General features: G+C 51.8%; 1 protein-coding gene and 1 long non-coding RNA gene across 7 annotated transcripts in view; one reads left to right on the forward strand and one right to left on the reverse strand.

Annotated features, from left to right (window-relative positions):
• Positions 1-7737, reverse strand: part of LOC132244830 (hereditary hemochromatosis protein homolog) — a 27547-nt gene extending 19810 nt beyond the window's left edge. For 3 of the 6 annotated variants that reach the window (XR_009456676.1, XR_009456677.1, XR_009456675.1), the window contains exons 1-3: positions 7303-7735; positions 5379-5672; positions 3180-3263 (exon numbers count right to left, since the gene is read on the reverse strand). Coding sequence is in view for 2 of the 6 variants with exons in the window: in XM_059717352.1 (XP_059573335.1) it covers positions 1485-1564; positions 3180-3263; positions 5379-5672; positions 7303-7612 (768 nt within the window). In the remaining 4 variants the exon portion in view is untranslated. Of the gene's footprint in view, positions 1-2; positions 1565-3179; positions 3264-5378; positions 5673-7302 lie in introns of those variants that run through there. The other 3 variants (XM_059717352.1, XM_059717353.1, XR_009456678.1) reach the window with 3 other exon arrangements.
• On the forward strand, positions 7738-11683 carry LOC132244832 (uncharacterized). The gene is made up of 2 exons (XR_009456679.1): positions 7738-11062; positions 11535-11683. It is a non-coding gene; the product is annotated as an uncharacterized LOC132244832 (long non-coding RNA).
• Positions 11684-19261: the final 7578 nt, after the last annotated feature.

Genomic DNA, 19261 nt, shown 5'->3' on the forward strand with positions numbered 1-19261 from the left:
AAGAAAAGACAAGATCGTCATGCCCACGTGTCACCAGAGGTAATGACAAAACCCAGGTCAGTCTGAACCTTACTGCCGGCTAAACTTTTCTGTCTGGTAAAGGATCCAATTTTGTGTCTGGTAACGTACGTTTTATTCAGGGAGAAACTGTTTGAAGCACCTTCATCCAACAGCACATCGGGCTTGTAGTTAATTAACTCAGGCGGTGTGGGGGAGGAGGTCTGGCTGACTGAATGAATGCGCGTGTGTGTGTATTTAGAGATATGAGCCACTGACCAGGTCTGAGACTACGGTTGGGTTCAGCCGCCCCAATTCTGCCTGACAGGGCACTTTTGAAAGCAAGGGGGCCCAACTGGAACCTCGTGACCCAGTGGACAGGGCTTCCCAGTGATTTGGTCTTTTTCTCTCTGGCTATTGAATGAATGTGTGTGTGTGCATTTAGAAAAATGAGCCACTGACCAGGTCTGGGACTAAGGCTGGGTCTAGCCACCCCGATTCTGCCTAAAAAGGTAGCGTTGAAAGCAAGGGGCCCAGCTGGAACCTCGTGACCCAGTGGACAGGGCGTCTGAGTGATTTTGTCTTTTCCAAACCCCTTGTCCCAGTAGCTTCTGCCGAGAGCAGGAGTGAAAGGATCCCTCTTGTGTTTCCCTCCCCATTTCCATTTTATGAGCCGGTGTCAGGTCAGAAGCCTTTTGTCTGGGCGGTGAAAAACTGCGGGGCAAGGCACTGAGCGGCCCGGACATCCTAAATAAGCCTCTCCTACGTCTCCCTGTGTGACTGAAAATGGGAACAAGTCAGTCTAAAAAAGTTCCCGTCCCCCCTAAGGGGACTCCGGCGTACTTCATGTACACACACTATTCTCCCGAGGCTTGCAAGTACCTGGATAAGTGGAACTGGTATACTAGGGATGATCCCGTAAAGCATTTTCCACAGGAAGGAACATTGGATCGGGATAAAATAGTGCACTTAAGAGGGGCTTTAGAGTCCCGTGGATCCAAAACACCACAAAACCAGTGGGATGCATTCTTTTATTGGTATGATGAAATGTCCAAAAGGCGGACAGAATCTCAAACTAGAAGTCTAAAAGACTCTCAAGAAAAATTAAAACAGCAGTTCAAAGCTGTTCGGGAGAAATTGGCTGCTCCCCAAAATTACACGCCGGCCACCGCTCTGATGTATCCAGCATTGCCCGGGGCGCCCCCACCGCCGGAGCCAGCAGAGGATATCCTGGACCTTTGTTCAAACCCTGCTCTCCTGAGACTCACACATCAGCAACAACCGGTTCAACATCAGGCTGCAGCCCAGGTCCAAGAAGCCTTACCTCAACCACCGGATGTTCCCTGTCACAACCTTAAAGCAGGAGATTGGGTCTACGTAAAGGTCTATCAATGGAAAAACGCACTTCAACCCAGATGGAAGGGACCTTTCCAGGTACTTCTGACCGCTAATTCTGCTGTTCGTTGCCAGGGTCACCAAATGTAGACTCACGCCTCACACTGCAAGAAGGTATCACCTCCATTGGAACCCGAAGCAGCTGAATTCCAACCAAGGTTGGGACCTTTCCCTGAGGCCAAGGACAAAGACCCTCAGGACCTCACTCAGGCAAGTGAGGAGCATCAGGGTGCAAGTGTTAGTAACCTCTCCCCTGAACCCAGCACCTCAGCCCAGCCAGATTCATCAGTTGAAGAACAAAGATATCATCTCCGGCCTCGAAGAAAGTGAAGGCTCCCACTAGGAAGATCACCACCTCGATCAAGACCAATAGCCGACGTTCTCAGTCCTTTAGGTAACCTGAGCCCAGAGGACGAAGAAAGGCTTTGGCTGCCATCCTGGGTTTGGTTGGTAGTGTTCTTTCTCTTACTGGTGCTGGTTATGTTTGTTGTTGAAATTCTTTGTCCCTCCTGTCTCTAAAAATGGCACTGATATCCTGATACATCACACTTGAGTATCTTAGTATCACCCAAGGCAGGTGGGAGAAAAATTTTTACTTGCAGATCTCCCTTACGGTGGCTCAAGCTGGAAATAAAAGTGACTGCTGGATATGCTCTCACAGCCCAGCGCACCTACACCAACGAATCCCAATGATCGGAGTGCCAATATCCCTCCAGCAATGGGGAAAAATTAACGGCGGCTGCCTTAGACACTACTCGTTAGCTGCCCATCGGTCCGCTCCTAAGGAAAGGAGGGCCACCCCTGCTAAATGGATAATCTCCCCAAGAGTAGAGGCGCCTTTCTGTTACAGATCCAACAACACCGGAGCTTACAATAAAGCCACACCTGTAGGACACTACCCTCATTGCCTAACTACTCTAGATTATAGCCCTAATAGCACCAGTGGAATCCTGTTGGGTAAAGTACCCTCTCTCAGTTGTACAGGATTCATGGTCTACAACTTTTCTAAGGAACCTCATGTTGCTCTCATTGCAAACAGATCGGAATTTGACATTCACTCCAATTTTACTTCTTGTAATATATCTCGGTCCAGCAGGATAGCAACCGAACGTGGTCCGTCCTATACGATGCATATCAATCGAAAGTGCTGTATATGGCACAACAGCTGTCCAGATTTGAGTACCCTTTTTATCCCGGGCCTTTACTGGATCTGCGGAAACAGGGCTCATAAAATCTTGCCCTGGAATTGAGTGGGGGCATGCAATCGTGGACGTGTTATCCCTGGTTTCGAACTGCATAGTGCAATATATCTGGAACAAGTAAAAAATTTCAACCATCACATGAAAAGGGCGGTTAATCCCTTAGCTACCAGAAACACAGGGTTCCATCAATTTGTGAGAGCCTTCATACCGTGGCTTGAAATAAGAGAATTGGAATTAGCCATAATTAACATTTCAGCCACAATAGAAACTTTAGCAAGGCAAGAAAACCCACAGCAGAGTCTAGAATAATGGTGTTACAAAAGTGTGAGCAGATTGAAAGAAAACATGAAAGGCTGCATGATGAAATAGAGGGGCTCATGAGAATGGAAGTTTAAGGCTAAAGTGAGACTAAATAGTCTCAAAGGGGGGGACTGTGGAATCAGAAAAAAATAAATGCCTTAAACTTTGATCATTTGAGTTATAAGATGACATAACCGCTTTGTGGAGAATTGCTGGCTCTGTACAGTAGAACAGATAAGGGAAAGTGTTTGTTCTTTGTAACTCCTCTGCAACTGCTTCACTCACCGCGGCCTTGAAGATAGGAAAAAGTATGTACACTCCACGCCTGCTTGTTCACCTTCTCCTTCAACAGCTCCAGGATAGCGTTGCCTGCACGGGGTCACTAGGGTAAGTGCAGGGCTGAGGGGGCAGACCCCCTCTTAGCAACCCCAGCCAGGCCAGGCACCCCCAGAGCCCCCCTTGCAGACCCCCAACCCTAAGGGGCCCCCCGCACAATGAGGACGCCCCAAAGTTCCATGCCCTGCCGCCTGCACAAGCCCTGCCCCCAGGCTCCAGGCTCCGCCCATCCCACCAATCCCCTTCCCGGCCCAGCCCACAGCCAGGGTTTGCCTGTGGGGCAGTCGTCCTCAGGCTGGTGCCCGTGCCCTCCACTGGAGCTTCAGTCCCTTCTTTTGGCAGTGGCTGGCAGGCAGGAAGCCATGCTCTAGCGCCCCCCAGCTCTAGTGCCCCCCTGCGCCACTGTGGGGATGTGGCTGCCTTTCCTGAAAAAAACTGAATGCCTGTTCACTTGCTTCTCAGTTCAGTCCATGCAGCTTCGACTGACAGGTGAGCACTGACTGCGTTGTTTCATCCTCAGGCTCTTTGGCTGTCTGTGCTTAGCTCAGCAACCACTCAGCTAGCAGCACGCAAAACTGCTCAGAGCACAGGACCCACACACCCAGCCCGCCAAACAAGCTCTCAGCAAGCCCAGCACAGGCAGGCCTTGCTCCCTCTCCTTCCCATCATGTGCACGTGCACATTGCCTCCGATGTGGCTTCCCCCTCACACCAGTCCCTCCCTGCCTGTGCATCCCCAGTGCAGAGCTAGCTGTACGTGGGCTCCTCCATGGATGTGACCCAGGTCAACACCGTGGCCTGTGAGCAGTACAGCAGCTGCCACGGCTGCATCCTGAGTTGTGACCCAGCCTGCGCCTGAAGCAGTGAGCTGCCAGCCTGCGTTGTGCACTGGAGACAGAGCGGGTGAGTCCCTCCCCTCCTGCCCCATGGCTCTACCCACGGTGTGTCCGCTTGGCCATCTGAAGAGGTCTCCATGGCCCTCCAGATGCCCAGGACTGCCCCTGCCACAGTCCTTTGGTCCGCTAAGTAGTGGTTCCTGGGTATCGCCTCTGTCGCTGACCTGCTGGACCTGACACTGTGGCTCCTGCCCCTTTTTCTCGGCTATTTGCTGTGTAGCTGGTGCCCAGTGCCCAGAACCAGGTGCTGGCCCAGTGCACACCCCCTGCTCCCTCCTCCAGGTCCTCCAGGCCCTGCCCAGACCAGGGGATGAGCGGGCCGTGGCCATCTGAGCCTGAGGCTGGTGCAGCCACGGGACTCCGGTCATCTCTGCCTCTCTCCCATGTCGGGTTACTGCAGGACATCATATCTGCCAACATCTCAGGGCTGTGCCCAAAGGAGATGGAAGGTGGGTGCCTGGAGGGTGATGGTGGCAGGGGAACCCAGGATCTGGGCAGGGAGAGGGAGAGGCCAAACACTCCTCAGTAATGTGGATGCTGCACAAGCTGCAGGCTGGGGAGTTGTGAGCCACAGCAGGCAGAGGCTGTCCAGCGTGTGCATCCCTGGGTGAACATCAAGCAACCTCAGGACCATGCATGGGACTGTGCTCCTGAGCCTGGCCGGGGTCTGCGCCCTCCAGATGTGTTGAGAAGTGGTGATTGTATTAGCTGAAGTTGGCCTGGTCCTGCCTCTCACCCAGAGCTCACACCAAGGAGCTCCGTGGCCCCACGCCCAGCCAGAGCTGCTAGCTCCACGGGAGCAAGGGTGAGACCTGTCCCCAGCCCCAGCTGCTGCCACCCCCGGGTCATGTGGGCCTGGGAGCCCAGAGCAGCTGGAGAATCCACTGTCCTCCCAGGTCCCAGGCACAGCAGTGATGAGCCCTTCCTGCTCCCCTGCACCAAGGCCTGGGCACGGCCTGGCTCCAAGGGCTCTTCCTAGCACTTACTGTGGCAGTAAACACCTGCAATGACCCACACAACACCAATAATGATGCCCACAGTCAGCACTGGGTTGGACTCTGGAGAGGGAAGGGGTCTGTGAGTGAGGCAAACCCCCAGACTTGATCCCAATGCTGCATGGGCCCAGTGCCCCCTCCCCATCAGTACCCCTGCATCCTCAGACCCCCCAATTCCTCCCCGCTCAGCAGGGTCAGTCAGCTCCTCCCTCCTGAGCACCACGTTTCTTCTCCCTCCCCGTGCGGGGGGTCACTCACCGGTCCGGCCCTTGTCCCAGGCCACTCTCAGAGCTGCCCCCAGGCTCTCGTGCCTCACGCTGCAGGCGTAGTTGTGGTTGCTGCTCGGGGCAATCTCGATGGTGGCCCAGGTCTGGTAGGTCTCACCTCTGCTGGGAAGGACCCCTGCATAGCTCGTCTCCTGGGGTTGCACCTCCCCATTTTTCAGCCAGACAGCAGCCATGTCCTTGGGGCAGAAGTCATGGACCTGGCAGGCTAGGGTGGTGCGTCCGCCCCAGGATGATGGCTTCTCGCTCACCTGTGCCACGGGATGCTCTGGGAGGGAGGAGACACCTGCTAGAGTGACTGCCCTGTTGGGCCCTCAGCACCCCTGCCAGGAGCCCGGGCTGGGCCCTGCACCGGGCCACACAAACTGGCTCCAGCGCCCATTTGAGGCAGGAGCAGGCAGTGTTGGGGAAGGAGTGTGGGGGACGGGAGACACGGATGCGCTGGGCTCAGGGCTGCAGGAACAGGGTTCGACACAGCTGATCTCTGGTTCTCAGACACGTGGCCAGGGCACAGACACCACGTGGGCTCTGCCCAGCTGGGAGGCCTGACCAAGGCAGGGACAGAGGCACCGTGTCCTACAGCTGTGCTGGGGTCTCACCCAGCAGCAAGACCAAGAAGCAGTGGTCGCCATCCTGGACACAGGGGGATGGGGCAGGCATTCCCTGGGGTGAGGGGGTGCCCGGTCAGTGCTGTCCTGGGCGGTGACACTGGGACTCACTGCTCTGCAGCGCTGCCTCCCCGTGCTGCAGGTACTGCCGCAGCCTCTCCATGCAGGTCTCCTGCAGGTAGGCTCCTGCATGCTAAAGAATGGCCTTGTTCTCATTCCACCTGCGCTGGGTGACCTGGGTCTGCGTTGTTCCTGCTACCCAGAGTGGTGCTTCTCTGTGCGGGAGCAGCGCGGCACCGGGCAGCCTCCCCATGGGGCAGTGAGGCCCGGGAGCAGAGCCCGAGCAGGGGATGCTGCAGCTGCCCAGAGCAGCGACCCCACTGCAGCCCCAGAGGTGCCACCAGCGCTGTGCCCCAGTCAGCCCAAACCCTGCCTGCACCAGGGGGGTGACGGGGCCTGGTCCCTGCACCCCATGACTCTCCCCACATGGACATCTGAGTCCCTGCAGTCACTGCCCACCCAGCCCTCATGCCTGGGGGTCTGGTCCTCGCCCCCTGGGACTCTCAACTCCTGCCTTGCCAAAAGTTCACACACTTTAACACAAAACTTTACTTCTGTCCTGCTCAGGATCCAGCTCCACATCCAGCCTCCACTCTCTTGTGTTAATGGACCCCAGCCCTGGGCCTGCTGGCACTGTGGAGGGCTCCAGTGTGTGTGTGTGGGGCGGTGGGGGGCAGTTCCAGTTTGGGGAGTGGATTTGCCCCCCTTGGGCCACAGCCTGGAGTAGCTGATGGCTCCCGGTTACCTCCCAGATGCAGTTGGCTGGGGGTCCTGAGCTCATCCACACCTGGGGGGCAGCAGTGGGAGGCTCACAGAGAGGCATGAGAACCCCCCACCACCCACTTCCCTCAGGGAGTCACTAGCTGGAGCTGGGGGGCAGCAGGGGCTTGGGGGGGCACTCTGCGCTCACCACCCCTCCCCTTGCACCCCTCCTGCCCAATGCACGTGTCCTTTGCCCCCCCCCGCCCCCCGTCCATGGATACGCGGTTCTGCATGCATGTGCTCCCCTCTGCTCTGGGGACAGCCCCCTCTCCCACGCCCATGTCTGCTGCCTCCCATCACATGCACACCACCATGATGGGGAGAAAAGCGGGGCAGCTGGGTGCTGGGGGAGAAGGGGGTGCAACTGGAAGCCTGGAGGTAGACACAGGTGTGACCCGGTGCCCAGGGTGGGTGCAGACAGGACACGAAAGGGTTCAAGTCTCTCCGCCCCGCCCTCAGCCCGCCCACCTGCGCCGCGGCCAATGGAGAGCTTACGCGTCACAACAGCGGGGCGAAGGGGGGGAAGGAGCAGAGGGTTCGCGCGTGCGCAGTGCAGCGCAGGCTGGGCGGCGGGAGTCACGTGCCCGCGCCTAGGCCCCGTCCCCCACGCCCCGCGCCGCTGCCGGTAGGGCCGGGACTGCGTCCGTCCGTCGCCCCGGAAACGCGGCAGGAGCGGCGGGGGGGGTGTCGCGGGCACGCGCGCTCGGCAGCAGCAGGCGGCGGAGGAAGCGTGTCGAGGCCGCCTCAGGCCCGCTTTGACACCCTGCGGCACCGACATGAGCGCTGGGGCAGCGCCGGCCCCGGCCCGGCACCGCCCCGATGGAGGCCGGGTCTCTGCACAGCCGGAGGGCGGGGGGCGGGGGGAGCCGGAGGGGCAGGAGCAGGCGTTGTGTCCGGGTGCGCACTCCAGAGCCGCCCGCCCCCCGCGCAGACACGCGCCCCGGCTGCGCTAGAGTCCGGACCCCGTGTTTGTAGGGGGTAGGGCGGGGTGTGGATATCCACATATACACTTGTACATGTATACACATACATGTGCACGTCAGTATACATACTTGGAAAGAGTGCGTGTGGCAGTGCACATACACGTCTGCCTGTTTGTGTACACCTGCATGCACGCACACAAACACGTGCACACTGTGCACACACATGGTATGCACATGCACCCCATACACTGCACTGTGTGTATACACCTACACATACATATGCGTGTGCATGCATGTACGTACACACATGTACATGCATGTATGTGGCTGCATTGGCTCACATACAGAGTGAGTGAGGCGAGCACCGGGTGGATTTGAGCACTCGATTCCCAGAGCAGTGGGTGCGGGGGACAGAGTTTGGTGGAGTCGCCCTTTACAATGAGATCCCTTTTAGCCCAGGGAGGTGAATCCGGGCGACCCCTTTCACTGGAAGCTCATGGGCACATGCAGCCCTTGCTGGTGCTGTTCTTGTTTTTCCTAGCCCATGCTGCCTGCCCAGCTGGACGTGGCCCAGGTGTAAGAGTTAAGGCTGGTTCAATACTTAGATTTCTGCAGTAACCTTAGGAATGGTGTTGGTTGTCGTATGCACCACGTAGACTCACTGAATCAGAGATGCGTCAGCTTTTGTAAGCATCTGGCAAAAATCAACTTTTTTTTCCAGCAACATCCCAAATAAAGAGACCTTACAAGATTGTCTCGGTACATGAAATGTCAGTCTCAGCTGGGCTCCTTTGTGATATTAGCTCTATTAGGCATGTAAACACCTGCATGTGATTCACAAGACAAACCTCGAGATTTCAGGTAGGAAGCCATAGCTTCAGAAGCCGTTCGTATCTGCTGTGGTCTAAGCTCTTGGCAAGAGGTAGGGGTGGGAGTCAGTCTACTATTTTTCATAATGAAAAAATGAGTGAAATTTTTGAAATGCAGGTGCCACAAAATTCAGGCAAGTTACAGAAGGGCGCCTGGAGCTGAAAAAGGCTGAGAAACCAGTGTACTAGGTACAGGAAGCCATGATGATAGCTTTCTCTACAGCATCTTAAATAGCAACTGGATATATTTTTCATGCCTGTTAATGGGGACTGATTTCAGAAATGCTCCAGTGAAGACATTAAGTAGGACTGGAATTGTCTCCTTGTTTCTCCAGCACTTGACACTCCTCACTTCCCTCCCCAGCGCTCTGCGCCGTCTTCCCCAGGGCACTAAAGTTCCTGGTTATGCCTCTGGCTTTGCTTACACAAAAAATTGAACCAGTTTACCTCTGGTTTACTCAATCTGGCCAATTTAAGTAGTGCACACCAATTCACAGGTGGTTTTCTTGGTGTAGCTTGTGTTGATAACTTTTTTAAACCAATTTTAATTAAATAGGCACAATATCTGGCTCGGTGAGGCCTGAAACATTATTTCCCACACCCTTTGCATAGTCATGCATGCACATAGGAAAAGAAAGGAGAAAGTGCTTGATGAAGTTACGGAACCACTTTGATCTCAGTTAATTTACTACATATCTGCTCCCTGACATAGGAAGTTGCTTGGCTTACCTTTCTAGTAGGATCTATTCATTTAGCAATAGCAGTTATAATTATGCTTTAAAAATACTTACAGTAAAATCTGATTTCACATGCTCCTGCATTTTGGGGGGAGGGGAAAAATCTTGACTAGAAAGTCTCACTTCTTGAATGAAACTTTCCGTGCTTCAAAGCTCTCAAAGCTAAACAGAATTATTGAAAACTAGGGTTGGAAGGGACCTCAGGAGGTCACCTAGTCTAATGCCCTGCTTGAAGCAGGACTACCCCCAACTACATCACCCCACCAAGGCTTTTAAAATTTCCAAGTGAACATAAGTAATAGGTTTAGATGCCAAAAATGAGTCCAGTAAGGCAGTTATTTTAGTACTGTAGTGTATATGAATCATTGTGTTCCTGTGAACTTGAACGTGTAGGAAGAATTATATTTGTCAATCTTCTTTTGTTAAATAGAAACCAAAAGACTTATCTAGGCAGAATTGTGGTGGGGGATATTTATTCCAGTTTTTGCTATAATTTTAAATCTTCCAATTTGAATGTTGTATCACTGGGATTTTTACCTTTAAATGGGTAAAGTATTGTCATGAAATACTGTATGATGCACACCCAAAGAGAAAGTACAATGTATTTTAAGGTTGGGAAATGATATTAGAGCAAATAGAAGCAAAAGTGTCTAGCCAAACCAATAATTACCCTTCCATGAATACTAGATTCTGTTTCTCACCTGTCTAAACGCTTTCCTCTGGTGAGATAGTATCATCTTTTTACATTAATCTTAGGATTTAGTATGGGATATTTTAAAAATTGCTCTTCTGTGTAAAGTTAAGACTAACAGTCCTGATTTCCTCAATGCTGGAAAAAGCCCCTCTTCTTCCTGATTTACATACTTAGAAACATGTTTCTATTTTAACAATGATTGATGGAGGTTGGGTGTTTTGCTTTTGTTTTGGCGAGTCTCTGCTTTTACATTGGTACGTGGTATCATAACTGATAGGTGATTTCCCTTGTGGAGTGGGGGGTGGGGTTCCAAAGAGGAAATCATCCACTATGAATGCTTTGGGCTTGATTCAGTACTCTGTAAAGTCAATGAAAAGACTCCCATTCATCTCAGTGTCAATTGGATTGGATCCTTAAAATGGCTTTTCTTGGGGAAACAAGAAAGATTAAAAATAGATTTAAAAAATAAAAAAAAAGGAGGCTTAAAAATAGAATGAAAAGTTTTGATTTTTAAGCTGCTAGTTCAGGTCTAGTAAAGGCTGGTAGGGAATAAAAGTCGTAACTGTTTGGGAACCTTTTGGCCTTTTTGAAGATAGGCTAGTATGATTTGTGGTGGAAAAGCATCAAACCCTACTTTCCAGCTTTTCTTGTGCTGTTTTCAAGGTTGCTTTGAAGACTGTTTGTTGGCTCTGTTAATATCTTTGGAAATGGTGATTTGTATCGGACATGGAACTTTTGTAACTCTTGGAAAGGATTTCTAAATGTATTGTCTACAGAACTAACCGTGGGTATTTTTAGAGTCCAAAATGTGAACTGATTCACTAATTGAGAAATTAACTGTTTTTTCTTCTTCTTTCAGCGCTACAACTTGTTGTGAAGCATTTCCAGCTGCTCCACTTGTGCATATTTTCAAACAGGCAGGATCTTTTGAAGACGACACCTCATGTTATATTATTAAAATGGCTATCCATACAAGGCTGAGTGTAAAAATGAAAATGCTGACAGGTATTTCTTAATCTTTTGAGATTTTAACTAACATTTCATTCTTATTTATGTTTTATTAATTATCTCTGTAAGCAAATATAAATTGGGGGGGGGGGGGACTTTGGGGAAGTGATTGAAGAGAACAAAATCTGAAAAACGATTCTGTAAGAATATCTTCTTTTACCACCTGTCATGATGTATAAATAGGCAAGAGGTCAGTTTGGCTTTTAAATTCAGGAGCAGTGTGTAGGTCTGGGATGAAAAAAAACACCCCATTTCTTCCACCTGTTCCCTTATATACTAAGCAAATTTGATTTAGAGAAAGAAGGGTTTTGTTTTTACTAAAACTGCACTTAACCTTGACCTGGCAATCGCATAGCATCATAGCTCTTAACTTATTTGAATATTTGATTCCTGTAACTTAAAAAAAAATTAAACATCTAGGAATTAAGAACTGTAAAGTAATAGGTAGTGTGTTATTTTATCATCTCAGGTTCAAGCAGGACAGTTTCAGGAATGTATGACTTGAGAGAGGCAGCCAGACAGACAATCCAAATGCTTCAGTTGGCAGGATGAAGTGATATGCTAATGTAAGAGAAAAGGTGGGTGTACAATGGCAAGGAAATAAATACCCGTTAAAAAGGTGGGAGGTCTAGGACAGTGGTTCTCAACTTTTTTTGTACCAGGACCTATTTATGAAGATCAGTGGCCAGTGCTGACCTGCTTTCCCCCAGCCCTGCTAAAGGGAGCCCCCAGCTGCCCCTTTGCCATTCGGGCCGAAGTCCCGCAGTTCACGCGGATTTCAGTGGAGTGAGTCCGCTGTGGCAGCCCCCCCTGCCCTGGTCTGGGGCTGCCATGCCTCACCAGGCAGCCTGGTCGCGGTCCCTCCAGCCCGTCCCCCAGCAGCGTCTCCCAGTTGCTGTGCCCGTACAAGTATGAGCAGCAGCTCAAGTGCCACCAGCCCAGCTATGCAGCTCCCCCCGATGCCTCCCTCTCTTGCTGAAGGGGCAGGCGCCTACCCCTCCCGTCCCCCCTGCCCTGATGCAGCCTTGGCGCCCGGCTATCTTCCCCATATCTGGCAGGTACCCATCCCCCCTGCCCACACACACACACAGTCCCCAAGTCCCGGACCTCCAACCCCCACTGATCATACACTTAACTGCATCCAGCTATTGGTGCTTCTCCCAGGACCCTGCCTGGGTGCATGCAGGCCATGTGGATGTGTGTGCAGAGACACACGTGTGCCTGCTGGCTCCAGTCACCCAAGCAGTGACTTGCAGGCAGGCTGGAATGAAGGTTACGTGTATGGGGAATGACAAGCTAGATGTGTGTGGAATTAAGGGCTAGCTCTGAAGAAGATGACGTTGGGAGAGATTGGGGGTGGAGGGGGAGAGGTGGATTCTTTGCTAGTGAGCTTTCCTGGGAGTCAGGCAGCGTGGGATAGCTAGAATCTTCCTGCTAGCCGTGTTGTAAGTGTTCGGATTCAATGCTTGCAAGCATAATAAATATTGTTATAGCGTTTTGATGATAGTGTTAGAGCACGGGTGCTCAACCTCTGGTCCTTGGGCCAATTGCAGTCTGTGGAGCTATGATATCTGCCCCACTAGGCTCCCCACAGTTGGGAAATTTGGCGTTTCTCACCTGTCTAAACTCTTTCCTTCGGTGAGGCACTCCCCTCCCCCCCATTTGTCGATGGATTGGGTTCTTGTTCTGCCCCTACCTTTCCTCCCTCCATGGGCTTCGATTGCGTACTGCTTGCATGCGGATTGGGCACTGCCCATCCGTCTCACCGGACAAAAAGGTTGAGCACTCTTTGTTTAGAGTAGTGTTCTCACTGAGATGATCCAGGAAGTATGCAAAAGGAAAGGATTTTTTGGGTGTGGTGACTTTTATTGGACCAACTGCGTGGTTGGAATTAAGTTAGATAAGCTTTCAAACGCAAGATTCATAAATTAATAGATTCATATATGCTAGGGTTGGAAGGGACCTCAACAGATCATTGAGTCCGACCCCCTGCCTAGGCAGGAAAGAGCGCTGGGGTCAGATGACCCCAGCCAGATGCCTATCCAGCCTTCTCTTAAAGACTCCTAAGGTAGGGGAGAGCACCACCTCCCTTGGAAGCCCATTCCAAATTTTGGCCACCCTTACAGTGAAGAAATTTTTCCTGATATCTAGCCTAAATCTGCTCTTTGTCAGTTTGTGACCATTGTTCCTTGTTACCCCAAGAGGCGTTCTGGTGAACAGAGCATCTCCGGTTCCTTGCTGCGCCCCCCTAATGAATTTGTAGTTGGCCACAAGATCACCTCTCGGCCTTCTCTTGTGGAGGCTGAAGAGGTCCAGGTCCCTTAGTCTCTCCTCATAGGGCTTATGCTGTAAACCGTTAACCATACAAGTGGCTCTCCTCTGGACCCTCTTGAAGCTGTCCACATCCTTCTTAAAGTATGGTGCCCAAAACTGGACGCAGTACTCCATCTGGAGTCTGACCAGTGCCGCATAGAGGGGAAGTGTCACCTCCTTGGTTCTAGTTGTCATGCATCTGCTGATGCACGATAGAGTGCAGTTAGCTTTGCTGATGATTTCGTCACACTGACGACTCATGCTCATCTTGGAGTCTGCTAGGACTCCGAGATCCCTTTCCGCTTCTGTGCTGCTGAGAGGGTCATTTCCTAGCCAGTAGGTGCGCTGGATATTTTTACGTCCTAGGTGCAGTACTCTGCATTTGTCCTTGTTGTACTGCGTCCTGTTGTGTTCAGCCCGCTTTTCCAACCTGTCCAGGTCTGCCTGCAGTCATTCCCTACCCTCCAGAGTGCTTACTTCACCCCACAATTTAGTATCATCTGCAGACTTGGACACAGGACACTTCACGCCCACATCCAAGTCACTGATGAAGACACTGAAGAGTACAGGTCTGAGGACTGAGCTCGGTGGGACCCCACTACCCGGATCTTTCCAGGTCAATACCGACCCATCTACTACCACTCTCTGGGTGCGACCCGCAAGCCAATTTGCCACCCACCAGACCGTTTAAACATCTAAGTCACAGCCTCTTAATTTATTTAAGAGAATGGGATGAGATACCGTATCGGAGGTCTTCCTAAAATCCCAAAAAACAACATCCACCTCTACTTCTGCATCAGCATTTTGTGACCTGGTTATAAAATGAAACCAGATTAGTCAGGCATGATCTACCTGCTACAGATCAATGCTGGTTGCCCTGCTTTATCAACGATTTGGAAGACGGGGGTGAAAAGCAGTCTGTTCAAATTTGCTGATGATACCAAAATATGGGGAGAGGTGGGCACGTTAGCAGGGAGGGAGAGACTGCAGAAAGACCTGGATAGGTTGCAGGGGTGGGCTAACAAAAACAGGATGCGTTTCAATAGTGACAAGTGCAGGGTGCTGTACTTGGGCAGTAGTAACCAGCAGCACACTTATAAGATGGGAAACTCCCTTCTTGAGAGCACGGAGGCAGAAAGGGATCTTGTAGTCATTATTGACTCCAAGATGAACACGGGCCGACAATGCGAGGTCACGGTCGGCAGGGCTAACCAGACTGTATCGTGCAACCGCAGGTGCATCTCAAGTAGGTCCAAGGAGGTGATCCTCTCCCTCTACGCGACACTGGTCAGGCCGCAGCTGGAGTAGTGTGTCCAGTTCTGGGCACCCCACTTCAAGAGGGATGTGGACAACATCGAGAGGGTCCAGAGGAGGGCCACCCGCATGATCCGGGGACAGCAGGGCAGACCCTACAACCATAGGTTACGGGACCTGAACCTCTTCAGCCTTCACAAGAGAAGGCTGAGGGGGGACCTGGTGACTGTCTATAAACTCACTTGGGGGGACCAGAAGGGTTTGTGGGAGACCTTGTTTCCCCTAGCGCCCCCCGGGATAACAAGGAATAACGGCCACAAGTTGTTGGAGAGTAGGTTTAAATTAGACCTCCGTAGGAACTACTTTGCGGTTAGGGCGGCTAGGATCTGGAACCAGCTTCCAAGGGAAGTGGTGCTGGCTCCTACCCTGGGGGTCTTTAAAAAGCGGCTTGATGCCTACCTGGCTGGGGCCATTTGAGCCTAGTTTTCTTCCTGCCCAGGAAGGGGGTGGGACTTGAAGATCTCCAAGGTCCCTTCCGACCCGACTTCTATGATTCTATGATTATTTTTCCCGCTGGACTCCCACAAATATGATCCTTAATAATCTTTTCAAAGACTTTTCCAAGGATGGAGGTGAGGCTGACTGACCTATAATGACTTGTATCCTCTTTCCTCCCCTTCTTGAAAATGGGGACCACATTGGCCCTTTTCCAGTCCTCTGGGACCTGACCCGAGTGCCACGAGTGCTCAAACAGCTGTGCCAGTGGTTCTGCTATGACACCGGCAAATGCCTTCAGTACTCGCGGATGCAGCGCATCTGGGCCTGCTAACTTAAACATAGATTCGTAGATGTTAGGGTCGGAAGGGACCTCAATAGATCATCGAGTCCGACCCCCTGCATAAGCAGGAAAGAGTGCTGGGTCTAGATGACCCCAGCTAGATGCTCATCTAACCTCCGCTTGAAGACCCCCAGGGCAGGGGAGAGCACCACCTCCCTTGGGAGCCCGTTCCAGACCCTGGCCACTCGAACTGTGAAGAAGTTCTTCCTAATGTCCAGTCTAAATCTGCTTTCTGCTAGCTTGTGGCCATTATTTCTTGTAACCCCCGGGGGCGCCTTGGTGAATAAATACTCACCAATACTCTTCTGTGCCCCTGTGATGAACTTATAGGCGGCCACAAGGTCGCCTCTCAACCTTCTCTTGCGGAGGCTGAAAAGATCCAGTTTCTCTAGTCTCTCCTCGTAGGGCTTGGTCTGCAGGCCCTTGACCATATGAGTGGCCCTTCTCTGGACCCTCTCCAGGTTATCCGCATCCCTCTTGAATTGCGGCGCCCAGAATTGCACGCAGTACTCCAACTGCGGTCTGACCAGCGCCCGATAGAGGGGAAGTATCACCTCCTTGGACCTATTCGTCATGCATCTGCTGATGCACGATAAAGTGCCATTGGCTTTTTTGATGGCTTCGTCACACTGCCGGCTCATGTTCATCTTGGAGTCCACTAGGACTCCAAGATCCCTTTCCACTTCCGTGCCACCCAGCGGGTCATTCCCTAGGCTGTAGGTGTGCCGGACATTTTTCCTCCCTAGGTGCAGCACTTTGCATTTCTCCTTGTTGAACTGCATTCAGTTGTTTTCTGCCCACTTGTCCAACCTGTCCAGATCTGCTTGCAGCTGTTCCCTGCCCTCCGGCGTGTCTACATCTCCCCATAGCTTTGTGTCATCTGCAAACTTGGACAGAGTACATTTGACTCCCTCGTCCAAGTCACTGATGAAGACATTAAAGAGTATCGGTCCAAGGACCGAGCCCGGCGGGACCCCACTGCCCACACCCTTCCAGGTCGAAACCGACCCATCCACCACGACTCTCTGGGTGCGACCCTCCAGCCAATTCGCCACCCACCAGACTGTGTAGTCATCCAAGTCACAGCCTCTTAACTTGTTCACCAGTATGGGGTGGGATACCATATCGAAGGCCTTCCTGAAGTCTAAGTATACGACATCCACCCCTCCTCCTGTGTCCAGGCGTTTCGTAACCTGGTCATAAAAAGAAACTAGATTGGTCAGGCACGATCTGCCTGCCACGAACCCGTGCTGATTTCCCCTCAGCATAATTTGTCCTGCCAGGCTCTCACAAATGTGAGCCTTGATAATTTTTTCAAAGACTTTACCAAGGATGGAGGTGAGACTGACTGGCCTATAGTTGCCCGGGTCCTCCTTCCTCCCCTTTTTGAAAATGGGGACCACGTTGGCCCTTTTCCAGTCCTCCGGGACTTGGCCCGTGCGCCACGAGCGTTCAAATATTCCTGCCAGTGGCTCTGCAGTGATGTCGGCCAGTGCCTTCAGCACCCTCGGATGGAGCTCATCCGGGCCTGCCGACTTAAAGGCATCCAGTTCTTCCAAGTGACTCTGCACCATCTCAGGGTCTACGCATGGAAGTCTGGCGCCATGCTGCTGCCTCTCTACAACCCCAGTGAGAGACTTGTCGTGCCCCTCGCTTAGGAACACTGAGGCAAAGAACTCGTTGAGGAGTTCAGCCTTGTCCCCCCCGTCTACACATCCAGTCCATCCAAGTGACTCTGCACCACGTCAGCGTTGACAGTTGGTGGGCTGGTATCCCTCTGATCCCATCTAAGAGCCTGTTAGGAGACTGATCTTGACCCTTGTTCGAGAACACTGAGGCAAAAAACTCATTGAATAGCTCAGCCTTGTCCCCCCCGTCTGTCACTAATTGCTCCTGTTTCTTCAGTAGGGGTGCTGTGCTGCCCTGCGCCTTCCTTTTACTCCCTACATACCTAACAATAGACGTTTTGTTGTCTTTAATTTGTGTTGCCAGCCTCAGCTCTGTAGTTGCTTTGGCCTTTCTGCCTCCCTGCAAGTGCGGGCCAAGTAGATACACTCCTCCTTGGTAGCTTCCTCCTGCTTTCACCACCTATATGCCGCCTTTTTTTTTTTTTTTTTTTTTTTTTTTTTTTTTTTTTTCCCTTAGGCTCTTCTAGATGTCTGTGTTTAGCCAAGGAAGTTTTTTGGCCCCTTTCTCCCCTTTCCCTCGCACTGGGATCATCTCCCTCTGTGCCTGAAGGATCACTTCCTTTAGGAACGACCACCCTTCCTGGACTCCCATCTCGCCAATACTCCTATCCTGCAGTGCATCGCTGATTAAACTGAGCACGCTGAAGTTAGCCTTCCTAAAGTCAAGCACCTCCACCCTATTATTATCTTACCCACTCTACACCGTATGATGAATTTGATTGAGTGAGTGGTGGTCACTGTCCCCGAGGTGACCACGAATCTCTAGTTCCCCTTCCAGGTCATCCCCCATAGCCAACACCACGTCCAGTGGGACCATATACTTCCTGCGTTAGGTGAACGGTTGGATTTGGCTGACTGCTCTTCCCAGCAGATGTCAGGGTAGTTTAGGTCCCCCATGACAACCATGTCCCTAGACTGTACGGCCCCTGAGAGCTGCCTCAAGCATTCCCAGTCTAGCTCTCCTCCTTGATGTGGTGGTCTGTAGCAGACCCCCATCACCAGGTCCCTTTCCCCTTGACCTCCATGTGTCCTAACCCACAATGCTTTAACTTTCTCTTAAGACTCCCTTCTGTGCACTCACCTGGACACTGTCTGAAGCCAATGATGCTGATGCGCAGTTCAGACTCCTCCTGCTCTCCCCTCAACTAAACAGGGATGGGAGAAAACCCCTTCCCACTTCCCTGCAGCTGGCCCAGCTCAGCTTGCTGCTGCTGCTGGTTCCTTACCGCCGCACAGGAGCGAAGGGCGCACACATGCTTGCTTCAGCATCCCAACTAAAAGTCAAATGCTCTAGGTAAGGCTTGAACTCACAACCTTGGCATCACTTCCCCAGTGCTGTTTTATAAGTATCACATGCTAACCCACCGCACCACCAGAGCTGAGTTGAAAAGCTCTTTGTCACTATTTTAGAGCATTTGTTTAAAGTAATTGTATCTCTGCTATTGGCTTTTGGATTTAATAAAGACATTTGAACTGAATTACTGACACGCTCAATCAAATTCTAACACAACATACAGGGCGCATCTACATGTGTCACTATGGCAACTTTACTGTGCTGTATGTGTGGCACATGATTATTTTTAGCCGCTACTTCACCGTAGTGGCGCGCTATACCAGAGGAGCGTGTTGCAATGGGGACGTAGCTGCTGCTTGCGTGTAGATGCCCATGGATGCTACATCGCCAATTTTGTTTCTTATACGGCTGTTTTTCCAAATGTTTCTAATAACTCATAGAAAACTAGGGTTGAAAGGGGTTCCAGTAACTCATCTAGTCCAACCCCTTGCTAAAAGCAGGACCATCCTTAATTTGATCGTGCCAGAGATTTGTCGAGCCGGGCCTTAAAATATTCCGAGTCCACCACCCTCTAGATAAGCTGTCCCAGTACTTCACCAATCTCTTAGTCAGAAAGTTTTTCCTAATCTCCAGCTTGTTCACATCTCTTCTGTGGTAGGGGGTGTGGGCCACGATTCCCGGATGGTGCTTGGGAAGCGGCCGCAGTTGCGTGTCGAGTGGGGCACTGGGTAGCGACATCAACCCAGACACGCTCAGGGATGCCAGGTGTACGAGAGAGAGAGAGAATGAGCGTGATACTGAGACAAATG

Source organism: Alligator mississippiensis, chromosome 14 (genome assembly GCF_030867095.1).
Source record: "Alligator mississippiensis isolate rAllMis1 chromosome 14, rAllMis1, whole genome shotgun sequence".
Taxonomy (NCBI): Eukaryota; Metazoa; Chordata; order Crocodylia; family Alligatoridae; genus Alligator; species Alligator mississippiensis.